Raw genomic sequence first — 16,779 nt, 5'->3', positions numbered from 1 at the left:
GGAGGAGAAGCAAACTGGAAACTTTCTTGGGACTGCTTTCTGCTGTGTGCAGCAGCCACCGGCGATAGAAGAGGCATGCAGCAATGTGTTCAGCATTCAGGGCTAGAAATAAGGCTGCTTCTGTTTCCCTCAGCTCGGTTCAGAAGCTAAGATAACAATTAGCAGAGACGAGTCTGGCCGCTTGGCATAAACTCTATGTGGGGCCTTGTTGGAGATTGGCCTTCAATATGCATTAGCTGCATCTCAGCTCCATGGAGGTCTGGGGGGGTGATGCACCGGGCTCATTTCAACTGTTGGGAGCCTTTTGCTGGTTTGAGGTTGAGCTAGTGCTGGTGCAAGTATGAAAGCTCTGCAACCACACAGCATTGTTCTTTTCATGTATTTTCCTGGCAGAAGCATGTCCAAGCGGTGACCTGGTGCCGGTGCCATAAAACAGACAGAGAATGCATCCTCGGTGTGGTTGTGCAGTTGAAATTGTGTGCAGTGGGTGCTGCTTGTCTGGAGCTCCCAGAAAAGGCACATCTGGAAGTGCTCATCTTGGGGCAGGAGACTTCGCTGTCTTGTTACTCCTCCAGTGCATGTGCAACTGTGAGCTGAAAACCCTGCGATGGAGCCAGACTAGGAGCGTGGTGTCGACAAATTTCTGCACTTCACAGCCATGTGGGATCTTACTGTTTGGTCTGAGGCTGCGTGAATCTTGTAGCAGAGGAGATCCTTACTTGGCCCAGACACTGTCCTCAGTGGCAGCCCAGTCATCTTGATGAAATCTGACCCACTGAAGTTTTATTCTGGAGTGAATAAATCAAGGGTGCAGAGATACCAGAGAACCTACAAGGAAAGAAACTGTGTCATAGCACAGTCTGAATCTGTCAGTTTGATCCAGGGCATGCTCACCTCAAGCGCAGTATTGCAGTATTAACCCTGTGGTTAGAGCTACTCTCTTGTTAGCTGCCAGGTATGGGCTGCTTCATCTTGTCTGTGTATCTACCACTGGCAGATACATAGCCACACTTGTGTGATGCTGAACTCGCATTAAATTATCCTCCCTCTTACCTTGAACTCAGCCTGTCATTAAACAGATATGTGAGTTTCTTCTCAGCAGTGGCTTGTGGCCAGGTTGGAGCGGCAGCAGCCATGTGTTTGTAGAACAGCACCCAGAGATACACCTCAAGCTGGGCAAAGCATCCAAGTGCAAGTGGATAACTGGTTTCAGAGATGTCCCTTGTAATGTTTTTCAGAGTAGTGTTTGGATCTAGTCTCGTTATTTGGTTTAAAGCAATTTAAACCTCAGGCCAGGCCTTTCTCTAAGTTTACAGTGAACACAGCTGCAGCTGCTTTTTCTGAAAGCTCATCTCCTCCTTGGACCATGATATCAGGTGGCCAGATAGGCATCAGTGTGCCATCCATGCTGATTCATCCTCGCTCTGAGAACAACTGGATCTATGTTACCCAAGAACAATAGGGGCCACTGGGTACTCGGCTCCTTTGAAAATGCCACCGATTGTTTTCTCTCCCTCTTTGTTTACTACATTGGTTTGAGAAGCAGCATGAGGAGAGAGTGCTAGCAGGCTTTTTGTGAAGCAGTGAATTTACTTTTTCAAAGAGAAATTGAGAGCTACTTGGTATGCATGCATTTCTGTAACAAGACCTTCAGTTGCCTGAGTTGCTAAAGCAGGAGGGTAGTACTGGCAGAAAGTTGAATTACCATGTAATTTACATAATTGGTTTTGTAATATTTACTATGAGGTGTGGCTGATTACCTTCCTTGTGTTTCATCTTAATAAGTGAAAATTACCTAGAAGTAATTTTTAAGTAAAAACTGATGTGTATGACACATGCTGTGGATGGATGTTGAACCTCTGAATGTCTGCTTTCTTCAATTTTGCATTTGGCATGTGGCCTTAGATATTCATGGGCCACTGGGACCCTTTCCGAAGTGTAGCAGACATTTTTGGCATTCCTTCCTCAGCAGTACGCACTTCCAAAGTAGGGCTGCCCAAAAACTCCTTTGTAAGAGGAATCAGTTGTGGATAACAGCAGTGTGAGCACGCAGAAGTGAGTTAAACAGAGTGGTGTTTTCCCTTCAGGAGTGAACGCAGTTGCTCTGTTATGAAAAAGCTGGGAGGGGAGGTTAGGCTTTTTGCTTATGCGTATACTAGGTAAATCCATACTCTATTTTCTTTTTTTTGCAGGTAGTGGCCATGGAAGTAATACTTTGCTGCCCCACACCATCATCAATGAATTTCCAGAATACGGCACTATGGAGGCAAGTAGAGATGCACTGAGGACTTCATCAAAGAGCCAGGCAGAGCCTGTGACTTGCAGTCCAGAAGAACGGGACCGTTACCACATACCTGGCAGGCCTCCTCCCCAGTCTGTGGCTTCTGCAGATGAGCCTAGAGCTCAGGTTAAGGCAGCACAGCTGCACACTGCAGAAGAAGGTTTGCAACCTGTGGGTAACTTGCCAGAGATTATGAAAATTTCTCAACAGCTAGAAGCAACAAAGGTACAACAGAGAGCAAATACTTCTCTTGATTCAGAGACACACATGGAAGAAAAGAGTGTTCCTGGCTGCCAAAATGTGCAGACAGCCAGAGAGCCAGTTGCAGCAAGCCAAGAAAAACCCTCAGACATGCCTCTTCCGTCTAAGCAAACAGCTGAGGAAAAAATGCACTTGATCATAGAGAAAGATCTGGATACAATATGGACTGATGAAAAGCAGTCTGAGTCCTTGCAAGCCACCAGTAATAAAGCTGAGGAGGTCCACACAGCAGAGGAGACAAGTTGTCATAGACCATCTGTGACAAACCTGGAAGCGGCCAGCACAGTGGATGGGTGGGCGCAATCTGAGGAGTTTTCAGCTTACAGTCAAGGCAGAATGAAAATGGGTCCTGAGAGGAGGCTCTCTAAAGAGGCAGCTGTGAGCAAACATGTAGAATTTCAAGGGGTGGAGATTTTATGGCTGCAGAAAGCAGAGGACCAGAGCAGAAAGAAGCATTCAGTGCTGGAGACCACACCTGTGGAGAGAAAAGCGTTCCCCAAAACATCGAGCCACTCTGTGCCACTGATGATTGCCTCCAGCTTGGTCACCTTGCCAGACAGTGCTAAGGGTGAGGTCTGGGAAGAGCCTGGGGTGGGAGCTGCCCGTGGAGCTGCTCCTCTGGCACTGCTTGATGAAAGTGGGGAGGATGAAGTTTTTGTGAAGGACAAGAGGAACCGCAGCAAGGAGGAGACCACTGTGCTAGCGAGAGATCATGGCAGGTGAGATGGTGCCTGAGTGGTATGTGGGGGGAAGGATGAGTGTCTCTCCTTGCAAGCATGGGACTTGTGTCTGCCCATTTGGGAACAAACCATTTGGTTTGCCATCAGCAGCATTTTTCATTTGTCTTCTGCCTGCAGCGTGGTGGAAGCAGTAATGTTTAGTGTACGATCATGGGCAGTGCCAGAAGTTAGCTGAACCCAGTCCACACCACAATGCTGGAGTTGGAAATGAGGCTCAGATTTGGAAGCGTGGAATTGTCTTTTGCAATCTGGTAATGATTGTGTGATGAAGAAACTGTGGCATATCATTAAATTTAGGCACTGCATAGGTCTGCCCACATGTACCCTGCTAGACATTTTGGTTTTGAGCCAAGCACATGGAAGAGTGGTGTGGGCCATTCTTTGTAAGGGTGTCCTGATTTGATTGCTCTTCCTTACTGACTGTGTCTGATGGAATGACAGGTGCACCAGTGTCTGTGAACCAGTCAGCATGTGTCCCTTTGGGTCCCTGAGCACTTTGCTCTGGTTAGTGCTAGAGCCATTTCAGCCCTGATGGCAGTGAACACTTGAAATCCGCCCCTAGGTCTCAGGCCCTTACAGCCACATGAGGGCACGCAAGTCTCATCATGAGGCGTGTCAAAAATTGCTGGATTGTCTCAAATGGGGGAAAGCTTGAAAAAATAACCAGAGTGCACTCTTCCTACCTGATACTGTGTGAGCTGTGGTCTTGCAGGATTCAGCCCAGGATCTTGCTTGCTTCACAGTTTTGAGAGGCTTCCTCCAGGCCAACAGAGTGCCCACCTGGGCTTGTGGCTCCAGCTTGTCTCTCAAGCATGGCCAGTGAGAGTGGTGCTAGTGGAGAGCTTGTGAATTTCTGAGTGGAGAAACTGACATTACCTTACATTAGGCTGTACATAGCGCTTCCCTCCTGCCTCTTGCCCGTCGGATTGAATGTCATGTCCCCCAGACTGTAACAAAGCAGAGAGGAAGATAGTGCTGTTGGAAGTGGAGGCAGCATGAGGAGAGAAGCTAGTGTGTTGTCCACTGAATGCTCTCCTGTACAAAGCACAGACCTTTCTTTTCTCAAAGGTCAGGAATGAGGAGGTCTTCTCAGTGGTCCAACCTTAGCTGCCAAACTGAAACAAGCTGTTTGTGATTCATTTCTAGAATCACGGAGGAGGGAAAAGCAACCATGGGAGGATATGAAGATGTGGTTGGACAAAGGCAATCTGACGTCTCTACCGATCTGTACAGCTCGCAGTTTGAAAACATCCTAGACAATACCTCTTTATACTATAGTGCAGAGTCTTTGGAGACATTATACTCGGAGCCTGATAGCTACTTCAGTTTTGAGATGCCACTCACTCCAATGATCCAGCAGCGTATGAAGGAGGGCAGTCAGTTTTTGGAGCGGACTTCAGCCTCAGGACAGATGGATGTCTTTCATCTTCCCCCTGATGGGGAAGCAAAGAGCTGCTGTGAAGGGATCGCCAATGGCTTAAGGAATGTAAGCGAAGCACTCTTCAGAGGAGATGTCACAGAAGTTCCTCATTTGGGAAGGTAAAAATAGTGGATGGGCTTTCTGTGTTTGTGCTTAATTTTTCTTAATCCTTGTATACTTCAGCAGACCATTTCAGAGTGTAATTATGATCCTGCACACTGCATGCTTCATACACTAACTGATTTCTAGTGTAATAAATTGAGCTGTAGAAGAGAAAAGAGCCATCCAAACCTCTGTTTATTAGGAAGTACAGATGTGCAAATTTTTGTAGGTTTCTCTGTGATGCCTGCAATAAGAAAAAGGATTAGTTGTGTTGTAGCATCTCTGGGATCTGTCACAGAGAAGTTAGTGTCCCAATACAGATGAATGTTCTTGTTTTCACTTACATCTGAATTTAACAGCAGCAATTTTAGGAAAAGTAAAATCCTGTGCACCCTGATGAGTTGTCCAAGCAAACCTATGATCTGAATGTTAAAGTTGTGTCTCTCTTTTCCTCTCGAGATCAGCAAGAGTTTTTCCAGTTATTTCTGTTGAGACGAGGCTTGGCTCCCACTTTGCCCTAGTTAACTGCGCTAGTTGGCTGATTTTCTTAACTAGTGCACTAGAAACTGAGAAAGGATTGTTGCAAAAACTTTGAAGATTCAGGCAAAGGGAGAGACAATTAAGAAGAGAGTTATGGGAGAAGCAAACACTGGGCTAAGTAATCAAAAAATTCTGAAAGTTTATACAAACTCGCACCATGAGAAACTTTCCTCGTAAGGTGTTGTCAAAGAGAAATGGGGAGATGGACAGGTCACAGCACAAGGGTACAGCCAAAAGCAGTGGAGGAGTGAGAGATCTTGCAAGTGACAAAGGTGCCTTGAGTCTCTTTCTTCCAGAGACAGGACATTATGTTAGTAGACCTTAGACTATTTCCTTAGATGGGACTGTATAATCTGAGCTTTCCTGGGCATTTGTAGCAGAAGGTGTTTTATGTGTTTAGACCTTTTGTTTGCAAGTGTAAACTATTCATTGAGCAGAGGTGATTTTGTCAGCTTCATGAGGAGCTTAGAGTAAGAAACCGAGGTAAGTCCTGACACTTGCAGCTCCTTCCACTGAAACCTGCAATTGCTGTAAGACTGTGGAGTAGTGGAAGACAAGCAGTGTGTGCACTCTGTTACCCCATCATTGTTGCCTTAGGTGACCCTCATGCTTAAAAGTGTCCTCAGGTAAGGTTCACACTGGCTTATCAAGACAGCATGAGGATGAAGTGAGCTCAGGCAGAGCTTGGAAACGTGCTGATTGCCCACCTAGTGTGGATTTCATTAGGAATTAAGTTCATTTGAGTTTAAATTTGCAGTGACAGAGAAATACTAACAGAAGCTTTTTAAGGAGCTTCTCTCCTTACTAATAAAACAAACATTTTCACAGAAGTGTGTTTTGACCAAGTGCTGTTGCCATCTGCATGACTCTGTTAGGTACAAAGCCTGATAGTTTGCTTTCTTATGGTGGGTATGCATAAAAGAGTGTAGCTGGAGCAGAGCAGCCAGCCACAGATGTGCCCAAATGGGTAATTCTCCAGACAATAGTTTAATTAACCGCCCCCCACTATGATAGTCTAAAATTGTGCTGTTTTATACTGGGGCACAGATGGCTGGTAAATCATGTATGCTATAGCACTGAAGCCACAGAAGAACTGTGGTGTTGCAGCATGCTGTTGAGGAGTGAAGTTTGAGTGCTGAGGGTTGCATAGGGTTTATTTAGGTGATTTGTCAAGATGGAACATCATTGTAATGCTCAGGTGAACCAGACACAGCTGACAAGCAAACTGCCCCATCCCGGCCGGTGCCCGCCTGCAGTGCGGCGCAGAGCCGCCGGAGGTCCCCGCGTCCTGCGCCCGGCAGCGGGGCGAGCGAGGGGGGGGGCGGAGCAAGCGGGGGGTGGGCGGAGCAAGCGGGGGGTGGGCGGGGTCTCCCAAGGGGGGCGGGCTGACATCGCGCTGTTTTGCCTGCCTCTCCTCTTCTGCCGGAGCCTTGCTTCCAGCTGAGAGAAACAAAAACCGAAAGCGAAAACACAGCAGCTCCCTACGCGCGGATATTCTCATGATATGTAGAGCGTGTGGGAAAGCGTGTAGGCGGAGTACGTTTTCCAGTACCTGCCTTAGTTGGTGAGGGAGAAGGCTGTAAATCACTGACAGTTCTCAGTTCCGTATGGGACGAGAGGGTGCATATGGAAGCAGAGGGCTTTACACCTGGAAATGGCACGCGGCGTCCCTGCTGCAAAAGGAGAATCGGGGGCTTCTGGCGGCCGTGCTGCCTGGGAATGGGGCCGGCCCGCGGTTTCCGAGCGGCTGTCGGGGAAGATCGCGGGCATTAATGGCACGCGGACCCTAGGTGGCGTGAGGTTGTAATGTACAGCCTGCAGTGACTCCGTGTTCTGCTGAGCGAGCGGGAGGATAACATCCTTCCCAGCTCTTAGGAAATCACTGGCTCTGGGAGGGGTCAGCCCTGGTATGTAAAGGCCAGTCACATGCCTTCAGAACTGAAAAAAGAAAAAAAAAAAAAAAAAAAGAGAGAGAGAGATTAAAGGCTTGCGGGCTGCTAGTTCCTATGGGCTCCTCTGCATCCGGATACTTCATCCCTACCAGCTGCTGGCCATGGCTGAATGCAGTAAGTGTTTGCGCAAGCTTGCAGGGCTGAGCGTGCTCCCCTGGCAGGGGCTGGTGTTGCTGCCCTAGGCTGCAGCTGGCCAGGGGAACCTGTGCAGCCCTTTGCAGAAGCAGTCCATTCCCAGCAGAGCTTCTTTGCCCTTTGCATCTGGCTCAGATGTGAGGAGAATGGGATCCTCAAGAAAGATGCGTGTGCATTTTGCGTTCTTTTGGGAATGACTCCATCTCCTGTCATTATTGTGGGGTTTAATCTCTTTCTTAATTGTGTATGAGACATTTCAATGGGGAAAAACAAATTTCTGCTCTTGAGATAGGTTTAAGTCTCCCCAGCTGGCAGGGGCTGAGAGTGTATGCGAGGTTCTGGACCTGGAAATAGCCTTCATCTTGTTAGAACAGTATGGCACAGCATGCAGTGGCAATAAGATCGTATTTGGGTGGCATTTGGTCCTCTTACCTGTGAGCTATCCCTGCAGCTGCACCTGCATGCCAGCGTAGGGCAGTGCTCCCGCATTGTGTCGGCATTGTGCTGAGATGGAAGAGGGGCCCAGGCCCAGTGCCTGGGATTTATTCTTCCTCGGAGGCAATAAAGAAGAGTATTTTCAAGATTCTTCCCAGACACTGAGCCTGAGTTTGTGTGGCCCAAAATAGGTGTAATCATTCATACTGAATCAGAGTGGGAGAAAGGTTATGTATTTCTAAAACAATAAGCTATAACTCACTTTTCCCTCAGGTGTCTTTGCTATGTATGCAGTGAGCAACTGAATAGCACTATGTCCCAAAGCAAGCAGTTCTCTCTATGATGATCGCTGTATTTCTTTTCTGTTTTCTGACTTTACACAGATAATTTGTTTTAATCTTTTTTTCTGCATTCTTTGTAGCAGACTTTGCATTCCCTCTTCCCTTGTATACTACTGTCAGAACAAAAAAAGGAGAAGATCCAACTTCTGGCATTTATCCTCCTGAATTGTCTTGGAAGGTGTGGTCTCTTGGTAGGACATAGCCCAACATTTTTCCAAATCCAAGGAGAGAGAAGAAAAAAATGTCTTTAGCAGCTCCAAATACTGAAACAGACAAAATATTTGCCACCTGCCATCATCTTCAAAGAATTGCTGCTGCTCAGCAATTTTTGCATGTCCTTTGTTTTTTGTTTTTCTTTCTCTAGAAATGCAAACACAATTTTAGTCTCATATGCGTTCTTTTGTAATTCAGGGGGTGGTGGTGGGAAACAAATTCCCTAAAGCAATCTGCTGGTTTTTGGAACAGATGCAGAAGAATGTTGACTGTAGTTCCCAGTGATTGTCAGGTTACTCTTAATGGATTGGACCTCTCAAATTCTCGTAGTAGTTCCCAGCTGTTTTCTTTCTTCTGCATATGGATCATTTCCAGTGCTTTCCTTACTGGTGGTCTGCTTACTGTAAATGTAGTGTAAATGTGAGATGCAGAACTTGCATACTTAATGGGTAAACTTTCTTCATTCATTTTATTAGCCTCTGCAGCTGCAGCCTGGTAGGACTTTTCCCTTCTGAATACTCACCCTATGACTTGACTGTGTGTTTTCATTCAGAATGAAATCTGCCTAAGATCCCTAAGCTGCGAAGTGGCTATGTTTTGGCCTTCATGTGTGACATCACAGTGACACTGGGGACCTAGGAGGGCGGGGCTGCCAGAAAGTACCACTACTCTTTATTCACTACTTTGGACCTATGGAGAGGGATGCAGTGAATAAGAGCAGTTGCAACTTCCTCTCAAGCTGGTATTTTCTTGTTTGTGTGCTTGATTATGAGCTGGCTCTGCTGTGATGAGTGGGTAAGTCATGCTGTGCTGGCTGCTGGCAGCACCTCACAGAAGTGGAGATTTTCATAGCTGCCTTTTTCCACGTGTTCTCACTTGAAAATGCGCATTTAGAAAATTGAAGTTACTTCTCAAATCACTGCAATGGCAGCACAGCAGTTGCAGTTTCAGGAATTAGGAAATGAGCTCATCTTTTTTTGTAAACATAGGATGATGCAACCCTCTCTGGTGGAAGTTGTTCTTTGGAAAGGGTTGAGGGGACTAATGGAAGCAGAAGTCACTCTTGAACCTGCCCGTCAGTGCATCTAAGTTGTTGTCTTTCTCAGGTGCCTTTTCAAAGGGGCAGAAAATGTGCTATGCTCATTGTTACATTTTTTCTCAAACTGCAAGAATGCCTGGAGTAAGGAGAATTTTTCTGAGAAGTATTGCTCACTGTCGTTACAGGATAGTGAGTGTATCAAATGTGTCTGCAGCCAGACAGCAAGCATGCACATACTGGAGTGCATTTTCTGTGCATGGCTGGCTGAATCCATCGGCTACTGAGATGTGAGGAAATGTGATAGCCTGGCACAGACGCACTAAATCCAGGTAAAGACAATATGGCACAACCTGCAAGGATAGGTTTCTTTGGAATGATAGAATCGTAGAATCATTAAGGTTGGAAAAGACCTGTAAGGTCACTAAGTAATTCTAACTGTCAGTGCATCTCCACCATGCCCGCCAACCACGTCCCTCAGTGCCACATCCACACGGTTCTTGAACGCCTCCAGAGACGGTGACTCCAACACCTCCCTGGGCAGCCTGTGCCACTACAGCATCGCTCTTTTGGAGAAGTTTTCCTCATATCCAACCTGACCCTCCCTGGGTGCAGCTGTAGGTCTTATTGCTGTTACCTGGGAGAAGAGGCTTACCCCCACCTCACCACAGGTGGAAGTTTGAGGAAGTTTGAGGACTGATAGGATTTCTCCTTAGCCTCCTCCAGACTAACAATCCCAGCTCCCTCAGCTGGTCCTCATGTAAGATTTGTGCTCCAGTCTCCTCACAGCTTCATTGCCTTTCTGTGAACTTGCTCCAGGGTCTCAATGTCTTGTAGTGAGGGGCACAACAATGAATGCAGTACTCAAGGTTTGGCCTCACCAGAGCTGAGTACAGGGGGGCGATCACCTCCCTGCTCCTGCTGGCTGCACTGTTTCTGATACGAGCCAGGATACCCTCGGCCTTCTTGGCCACTTGAGCACACTGCTGGTTCTCAGCCCCTCTCTGGGGCTCTTCTGAAGCTGGTGTCGCTGTTTTGGCAGGTAGGGATTTGTCCCTTTGTCACATTAAAAATGTTAGGCCACTTGTCATCATAGTGTCCCCTGCTGGAGGGTACTTTGGTAACTCGTGGTGAGGCTCTCATCACACGGTGCAGGTTTGCCCTGCTCTGGTTAACACAGTGCTTGTGGTGCAAGTTCAGTGAGACTTTGTAAAAGTGCCTCCATCTCCTAAATAAACTGTTGTTTTAGGCAAAAAGGGCTGCTGATTCCTCGCCTCTTCAGTTCCCAGCCTCCTCCAAAAGCAAAGCAAACAAAACAAATACCCAGGAGCTGACAAAAAAAAAAAAAAAAAGGTGGGGGGGAACATGGAGCAGCTGATCAGTTCCCAAAGCACTCTGTATAAAGCTGTCAGCAACTCTGCTAAGCTGGCACGTGTTGGCATTCCTCCATTAAAGTCAAAGCCATGTGGGTCAGAAAGCCCCTGTTCACCGAAGCCTGGGCACCTGCCAGCCTGAGGCAGTGCCGAGTGCAGGTTGCAGCCATGTCCATTGGCCACATCGGGCTGTCCATCAAGCCTCAGGGTATCTTGTGGGTTCCTTTCCTCCTGCTGCTGTGTGGCTGTTGGGATGGAGGGCAAGCATAGTGGGCAGCAGCGCTTGAAAAGAATAGGGACTGGAGCGCACTTTACCACCTCTAACCCTACCATAGCGTTCAAAGGAGCATGAAGTTGAAAGGAAAACAAACCTGGATTATTTTTAGCAAAACACTTGTAGTTGGGTGGCAGTGAGCCAGTTTAATAAAGGACATACTGTCTCCTAAAACGATTGTAATCTTGTCTCTGTGTGGAGGGACTTTGTGTCCTAGCGCTGCAATCCGGTAAAGGCAGCATTTACAATGCAACCCTACCAGAATTGGCATGTTCAGAACATTTTAGCAGTTAGCTCTGCATTTATGATTAACAGGAATTCTTTTAATCAAAGAAAAAGGCATCTGATCTTAGGGAGCAAGAGCTTATTTTTAAGCAACACCATTCATTCAGTGCTGGAAAGCGACTTTGCATGTATGTTCATTGATAGCCAGTAACAGACTGTAGGATTTATCTGTTTTGTCTCCACCCTTTGTGACATGAAGGAGCTTGAGTACCTCTCACAGCTCCTTGGTGTCTCAGGTCTGTGCAGTCTATGCTCCCTCCATGTGTGCTCATGGATATCTCCTGATCTGCGCAGCAGTGAAGTGCAGCTGCACCAGTTCTCAAAGAGTGATCTACTTCAAAGCATGCCTTTGAAGAGAACTCCTTCTTAGGACTTCAAAGCTGATTAAACAGTTCAGAGTGAAATTGCACAATGAGTCATCTACCAGGAAAAAGCATTACTTTTTTAAAAACCTCCCGTGGTCTAATTTTGGAAGAGCCCTAGAACTGGAGGTGACTGGTAAATCACTGCTTGACGTGGTTTTGGGCTCACTTCTGGCTCTGGAGAACCTGGTTCAGAGCAGCTTTCAGCCTGTCATTTGCAACAGCAACCAAGTCGTCATGCCCTCCTGCTGCCAGGGTTTCATTTCTGTCTAAGGCTAGGGTTGAACCAACCTGTTCAAGCACTTCAGCTCCTTCAAAATACAGCTCAGCCAGTGACACAAATTGTTCCTCATCTGCTCTAAAGCATGGAAGCGTGTTGCTGGCTGAGTATGAGCATTCCTCTGGAAGTTTGTGGGGCAGGGCTTCATTCTCTTAGGGAGAGATTTTTCACACAGCCTAGCTGGGCTCAGCAATCCACGCTGTTGTCAGTGACTCCTGTGTTTCTGATGTCTGTGCTGTTCTGCAAGGTGAGAGCTGCCATGGGGGCTGTTTGGGAACCAAAAGGCTTGGGGTGAAGGCATTTCAAACAACGAGCAATGTAGCGTGCAGCGTTAGCAGCCCTGGTTTTGCTCCCTGGCAGATGCTGCGTTCCTACTGCAGACAGCATTTGTTCTGGCCCTGGCTTCAGTGAGCCAGAACTCTTCTCCACCCTTCCTTATTTTTTATAATTGCTATGGTTTTGCTCTGATAGACTTTGGCAAATGCCTGACTTAGCCTGCTTTGAAGCAGGGCTCATAATAAGGGCATGCATGTTTGTTTGAGAGAAAAAAATGTGTTATGAACTGTGTTACTGCTGCTTCCTTCCTCCTTTCTGTCCAAAAAACTCCAGTTAGGTTGAGCCCTGAGCATTTTCTGCCTGGTGGCTGTGTTGGCTGCTCTGTTTGATATTTGAGTAGGAGCTCTTTCCCCATAGTGCAGAATGCTAATGTGCTTTTCTCTGGGACAAAACTGACAATTATTTCCCCACAGGTTTGCTGAAAATTAAGAGCATCCCAAGGTCTGATGTGCCTGACACTGCAGGTATTCATGTTGAGGTTTCCATCTGCAGTCCTGTAGACTGGGAGATAGAAACTGAGATGCAGCATGCCTGGACCCTTACTTGTGGGTTAGTGGTCTTGCTCTCGTGTGTTTGGGAAGTTCTATCTGTTCACCAGCCCTCTTCAGCATCACTATGAAAGTTTGAATTTTGCAAACAACATCAAAAAGACAAAAATGAAAGTTAGTATAGAGGATTCTTAAACAGATCAAGTGTGCCAAGTGCTGAGCACAGTGAGATACCTTGGTGTTAGGAGCTAAATCCCCATGCACCTTGTCAGTAATGAAGTAAAGAAAATGCTATGAAAAGTTTCAGACCTTTCCTGGCTGTTGAGGCATGCTATGGGAAAGCAGCTTTGCAGATGTTGCTGTCTGCATGTTTCATCTGTGAGTACAGAGAAGTAGTTGATGCTGTTAGCACTGAATTTACTGCAGTGGCTGTTCATTGAATTGCTATAATTTCTGCTGGAAATAGTTGCCCAGGGCATGTGCATGCTCAGCTGAGAATATAGGAATGCTTTGGCAGAAGCAGCAGGGAGGATGGTCATTGCTGGGTACAGAAAAGAGGTGTCAGTACCTGATTTCAAGCCAGAACCCATGCACTGTGAGGCTAAAGAGGTTTGTTTTTCTGTAGCTTCTGTTTCCTGATAGAAAAGATCAATACAAGGATGAAGATCAGCAGCTGTTGCTGTGAAGGCAATTGGGAGTGGTACTGTTGCAATTTGGCCTTGAATACAGAATTAAGTGAAATATAATTTACTACATTTTCAGCCCACTTTTGTCAGCAAAAGTTTCTCATTTTGTATGACGAAGAGTAAAGCTGCATGAGAAATCCATGTCCAGTCATCTCTCTGTTTAAAGCCCTTTCTTGTCTCTATTTAGCTAGTAATGCTGCTGTGGACTCCAGATGTTTAGAAGCTGCAGACCATGGAAGACAAGCCTGTCTCTGCAACATGGGTCACTCCTTGCCTTTTGTTTAAGTCCCTTATAGGCGCTTTGCAGAAGGAAGCTGATGTCAATATCTGCATTCAGCAATGAGGGATGGATGGAAAGAGTATACCTGCAGAACCTGGAGGTGCCAAGAGATGTCAGCCCTTCCAGGCCCTGTTAAATTGACCTGTCCAGGAGGAACACAGAAATGACAGCTTGCCATAGCCATGCTGTGAACATAAGGTGTTTATATACCTAAGCCTTTGGTGGCACAAGCAGTGTCTACTCACTGTGTAGGAAACTTGAGAATTGAAGTCTCTTTCCAATTTCCCAGAACACGAGGCTTACAGACAACCTGTGTTATTGATTTGACCACCTTCTTGTATTTATTAATTAAGCAATGTGTTACTTAATTGCCAGAAGGACGGAAAGAAGCTGTGATTTGATTATGTGTGCCAGGACTCTCAGTGAGAATGAAGAATTTAAATCAGGGAAGCTGGGGGGTGAGGTTTTTATGCAGCTCTGTCAGCTTCTTGCTGAGCTTTCACAGAATCACAGAAACACCAAGGTTGGAAAAGACCTACAAGATCATCCAGTCCAACCATCCAACTACCACCAATAGTTCTCACCAAACCATATCCCTCAACACAAAATCCAGACATTCTTTGAACTCCTCCAAGGTTGGTGACCCATTCCAGTGCCTGACCACTCTTTTAGGGAAGTAGTATTTTCTGACGTCCAGCCTGAATCTCCCCTGACGCAGCTTGAAGCCATTCCCTGTAGTCCTATCACCAGTTACACGAGAGAAGAGGCCGACCCCCAGCTCACTACATCTTCCCTTCAGGTAGTTATAGAGAGCAATAAGGTCTCCCCTGAGCCTCCTCTTCTCCAGACTGAACAATCCCAGCTCCTTCAGCCGCTCCTCATTCCTCCTTCCTGCTCTGCATTGGAATGGCAGCCTGAGAGGCACAACAGAAGCCTGCAGCTCCTGCATGGTTCATTTCACCAAGTGGCAGACACTGGCACTTCTCTTTCTAAACTTCTGGAGGTTTGTGGTAATACTGACTCTTGCTGTGCACTGGTTCCTAACAGAGTGCAGATGTTCCTTGTCAGCTCTGGCCATCTTTCCAGGCTATAAATACTGCCTTTAGTAAAGAGTGGTGGTGAAACAGGCTGTGATTTATGAATGAGGTTGCACGAGTTGGCCTGGCTTTTGAAGTAGCTTTTGTGTGTGGAAGGCACTGTGGATGTGTTAGCTCGCCTGTTTATCCTTTGCTCTTGTTCAGTGGTAAGAGATGGGTGTTCGAAACCTGTTGTAGCAGGTGTGAACGGATAAGGTGTTGCTTTGGCCACATGTCAGAGGAGTTGGGAATTTGCTTTCTTCACAAGATTGGAGTAGACCAAATTTAGCAAATTTGTAAGGAAATTTCAGATGTTGGCCAACCTTTTGTTGAAGAGGGCTAAAGAGATATTCCCCAAATCAACAGTGTGAGGATATTCTTTTTTATTTGCTTTCTGGGGTGGTTTGTGGGCAGTGTTCTGAAAGCTGTGTTTTCGTCATAAATCCCATGATAGACCACTGAGAATGAAGCCCTTATATTTATGCTTATGAAACACCTTATTATGTACACTTAAATAAATGCATATTTGTAAGAAGAGGATGTCTGTTTTCCCCAAATACTCAGTTAAAATTGCCCACCCGCAAAAAAGGGGGGGGGGCCGGAAAAAACAGAAGTTGTACTGAAGGTATGTTTGATTCTTCCATTTGATGTTACTGTGTAGGTAACGCTTCTTCCTCTAGTAGCACTGCATACCTCCCTCAATTAAACCGTATATGAAAAGAGAGCTAGGGCACAAGTGATGGTATGTGTTGAAGGTGATGTGCAAAATAGCAAATATTTTTGTTCTTAGTTCACACTGCATGAAAATCTCATCACTGGAGGGCTAATAAAGAACCTTCCAGTAAACTGGTAGGTAATTGCTGCTGGAGTGATCAGCTGTGCTGACTGTGGCTTGTCAAGCCTGAAAATTGCAGTGGCATATGAAACTCTGGCATGTCAAAGTGTTGTGTTTAAAATCATCTTTAACTCATTCCACTCATATCTGCCCTGCGCATGGCCTCTGCTGATCACGCATTAGCTCCCTGTAAACTAAGACTTAGTGGAAAGAATTTCTGTATAGTACTTTTTTTAAAAAATAGAAATGCTGTCACACACACAGAACTGAGATTGTGCATAAATTTTCACACAAGTATCTGGGAAAAGCTTTTGCAGACTTTAAAAAAAAGGTTTTTCCATGTGCTGGGAGATGTATGTGGGGTGCGCTTTCTTATGTGGAAGGTTTTTGCCTCTTTGAGGGGACAAGCAATACACAGCTTAGCCAGAACTTTCCTCCGGCAGCAGAAGTAGGAGGAATCTATAAATGTGTGATTTATATAAGGTGCCCTGGGACTGCTGAACATGCTGAATTTCCTGACTCTGAGCAACTGATGAGGGAAATGTACTACTGCCATGAGGGAACAGGAGGAAAGTGAGCAGCTCTCTGGGCTGGCCCGGTGGTTTATGTCTCTCTCCAGTTCTCCACACCAAGCTCCTTGCTGCAAGTCCTGCTGCTATCACTGGTGGGATGCCTTCCGTGTGTGGGCTGCATGGATGCTGCTAAGGCTTCTGGGGAGGTTATCTGGGGAGTAGCATTGTTTCCAGGACAACTGGGGAAGAATGAGGAAGGGACTTCTGCTGATTCAGCGTAGAGCTGCTGAACACCCTAGCTGGTTGGCTGCATTTTCCTGTGAAAAGTAGCTAATGGCTCGCTTATACAGAGGCCTCTGTTCTCAAACGCATTGGGTACCTGCTGCTTGCAGATGATTGGATTAAAAAATACTAGTTCAAGAAGTAAGTGAGAAGCCATTATTGTCGGTGCGGTTGTGGGTTGACTGTAGCAAATAGCCTTTCTGTTCAGTGAGCAGGTTTTGGACACGGCATATTCAAAAGGTGAGTCTGAAGCA

At 46.4% G+C, this 16,779-nt stretch overlaps 1 protein-coding gene across 15 annotated transcripts in view; it reads left to right on the top strand.

Moving 5' to 3' along the window:
- Nucleotides 1-16,779, top strand: part of PSD3 (pleckstrin and Sec7 domain containing 3) — a 141,706-nt gene that overhangs the window by 24,937 nt on the left and 99,990 nt on the right. For 14 of the 15 annotated variants that reach the window (XR_006177929.1, XR_006177936.1, XR_006177937.1 and 11 more), the window contains exons 3-4: nt 2,193-3,261; nt 4,429-4,821. Coding sequence is in view for 5 of the 15 variants with exons in the window: in XM_042866137.1 (XP_042722071.1) it covers nt 2,193-3,261; nt 4,429-4,821 (1,462 nt within the window). In the remaining 10 variants the exon portion in view is untranslated. Of the gene's footprint in view, nt 1-2,192; nt 3,262-4,428; nt 4,822-7,276; nt 7,411-16,779 lie in introns of those variants that run through there. The other variant, XM_042866140.1, reaches the window with a different exon arrangement.

Source organism: Lagopus leucura, unplaced genomic scaffold (genome assembly GCF_019238085.1).
Source record: "Lagopus leucura isolate 7727_CA_CO unplaced genomic scaffold, USGS_WTPT01 Super-Scaffold_810, whole genome shotgun sequence".
Lineage (NCBI taxonomy): Eukaryota > Metazoa > Chordata > Aves > Galliformes > Phasianidae > Lagopus > Lagopus leucura.
This window is presented reverse-complemented; position numbering and strand designations above follow the sequence as displayed.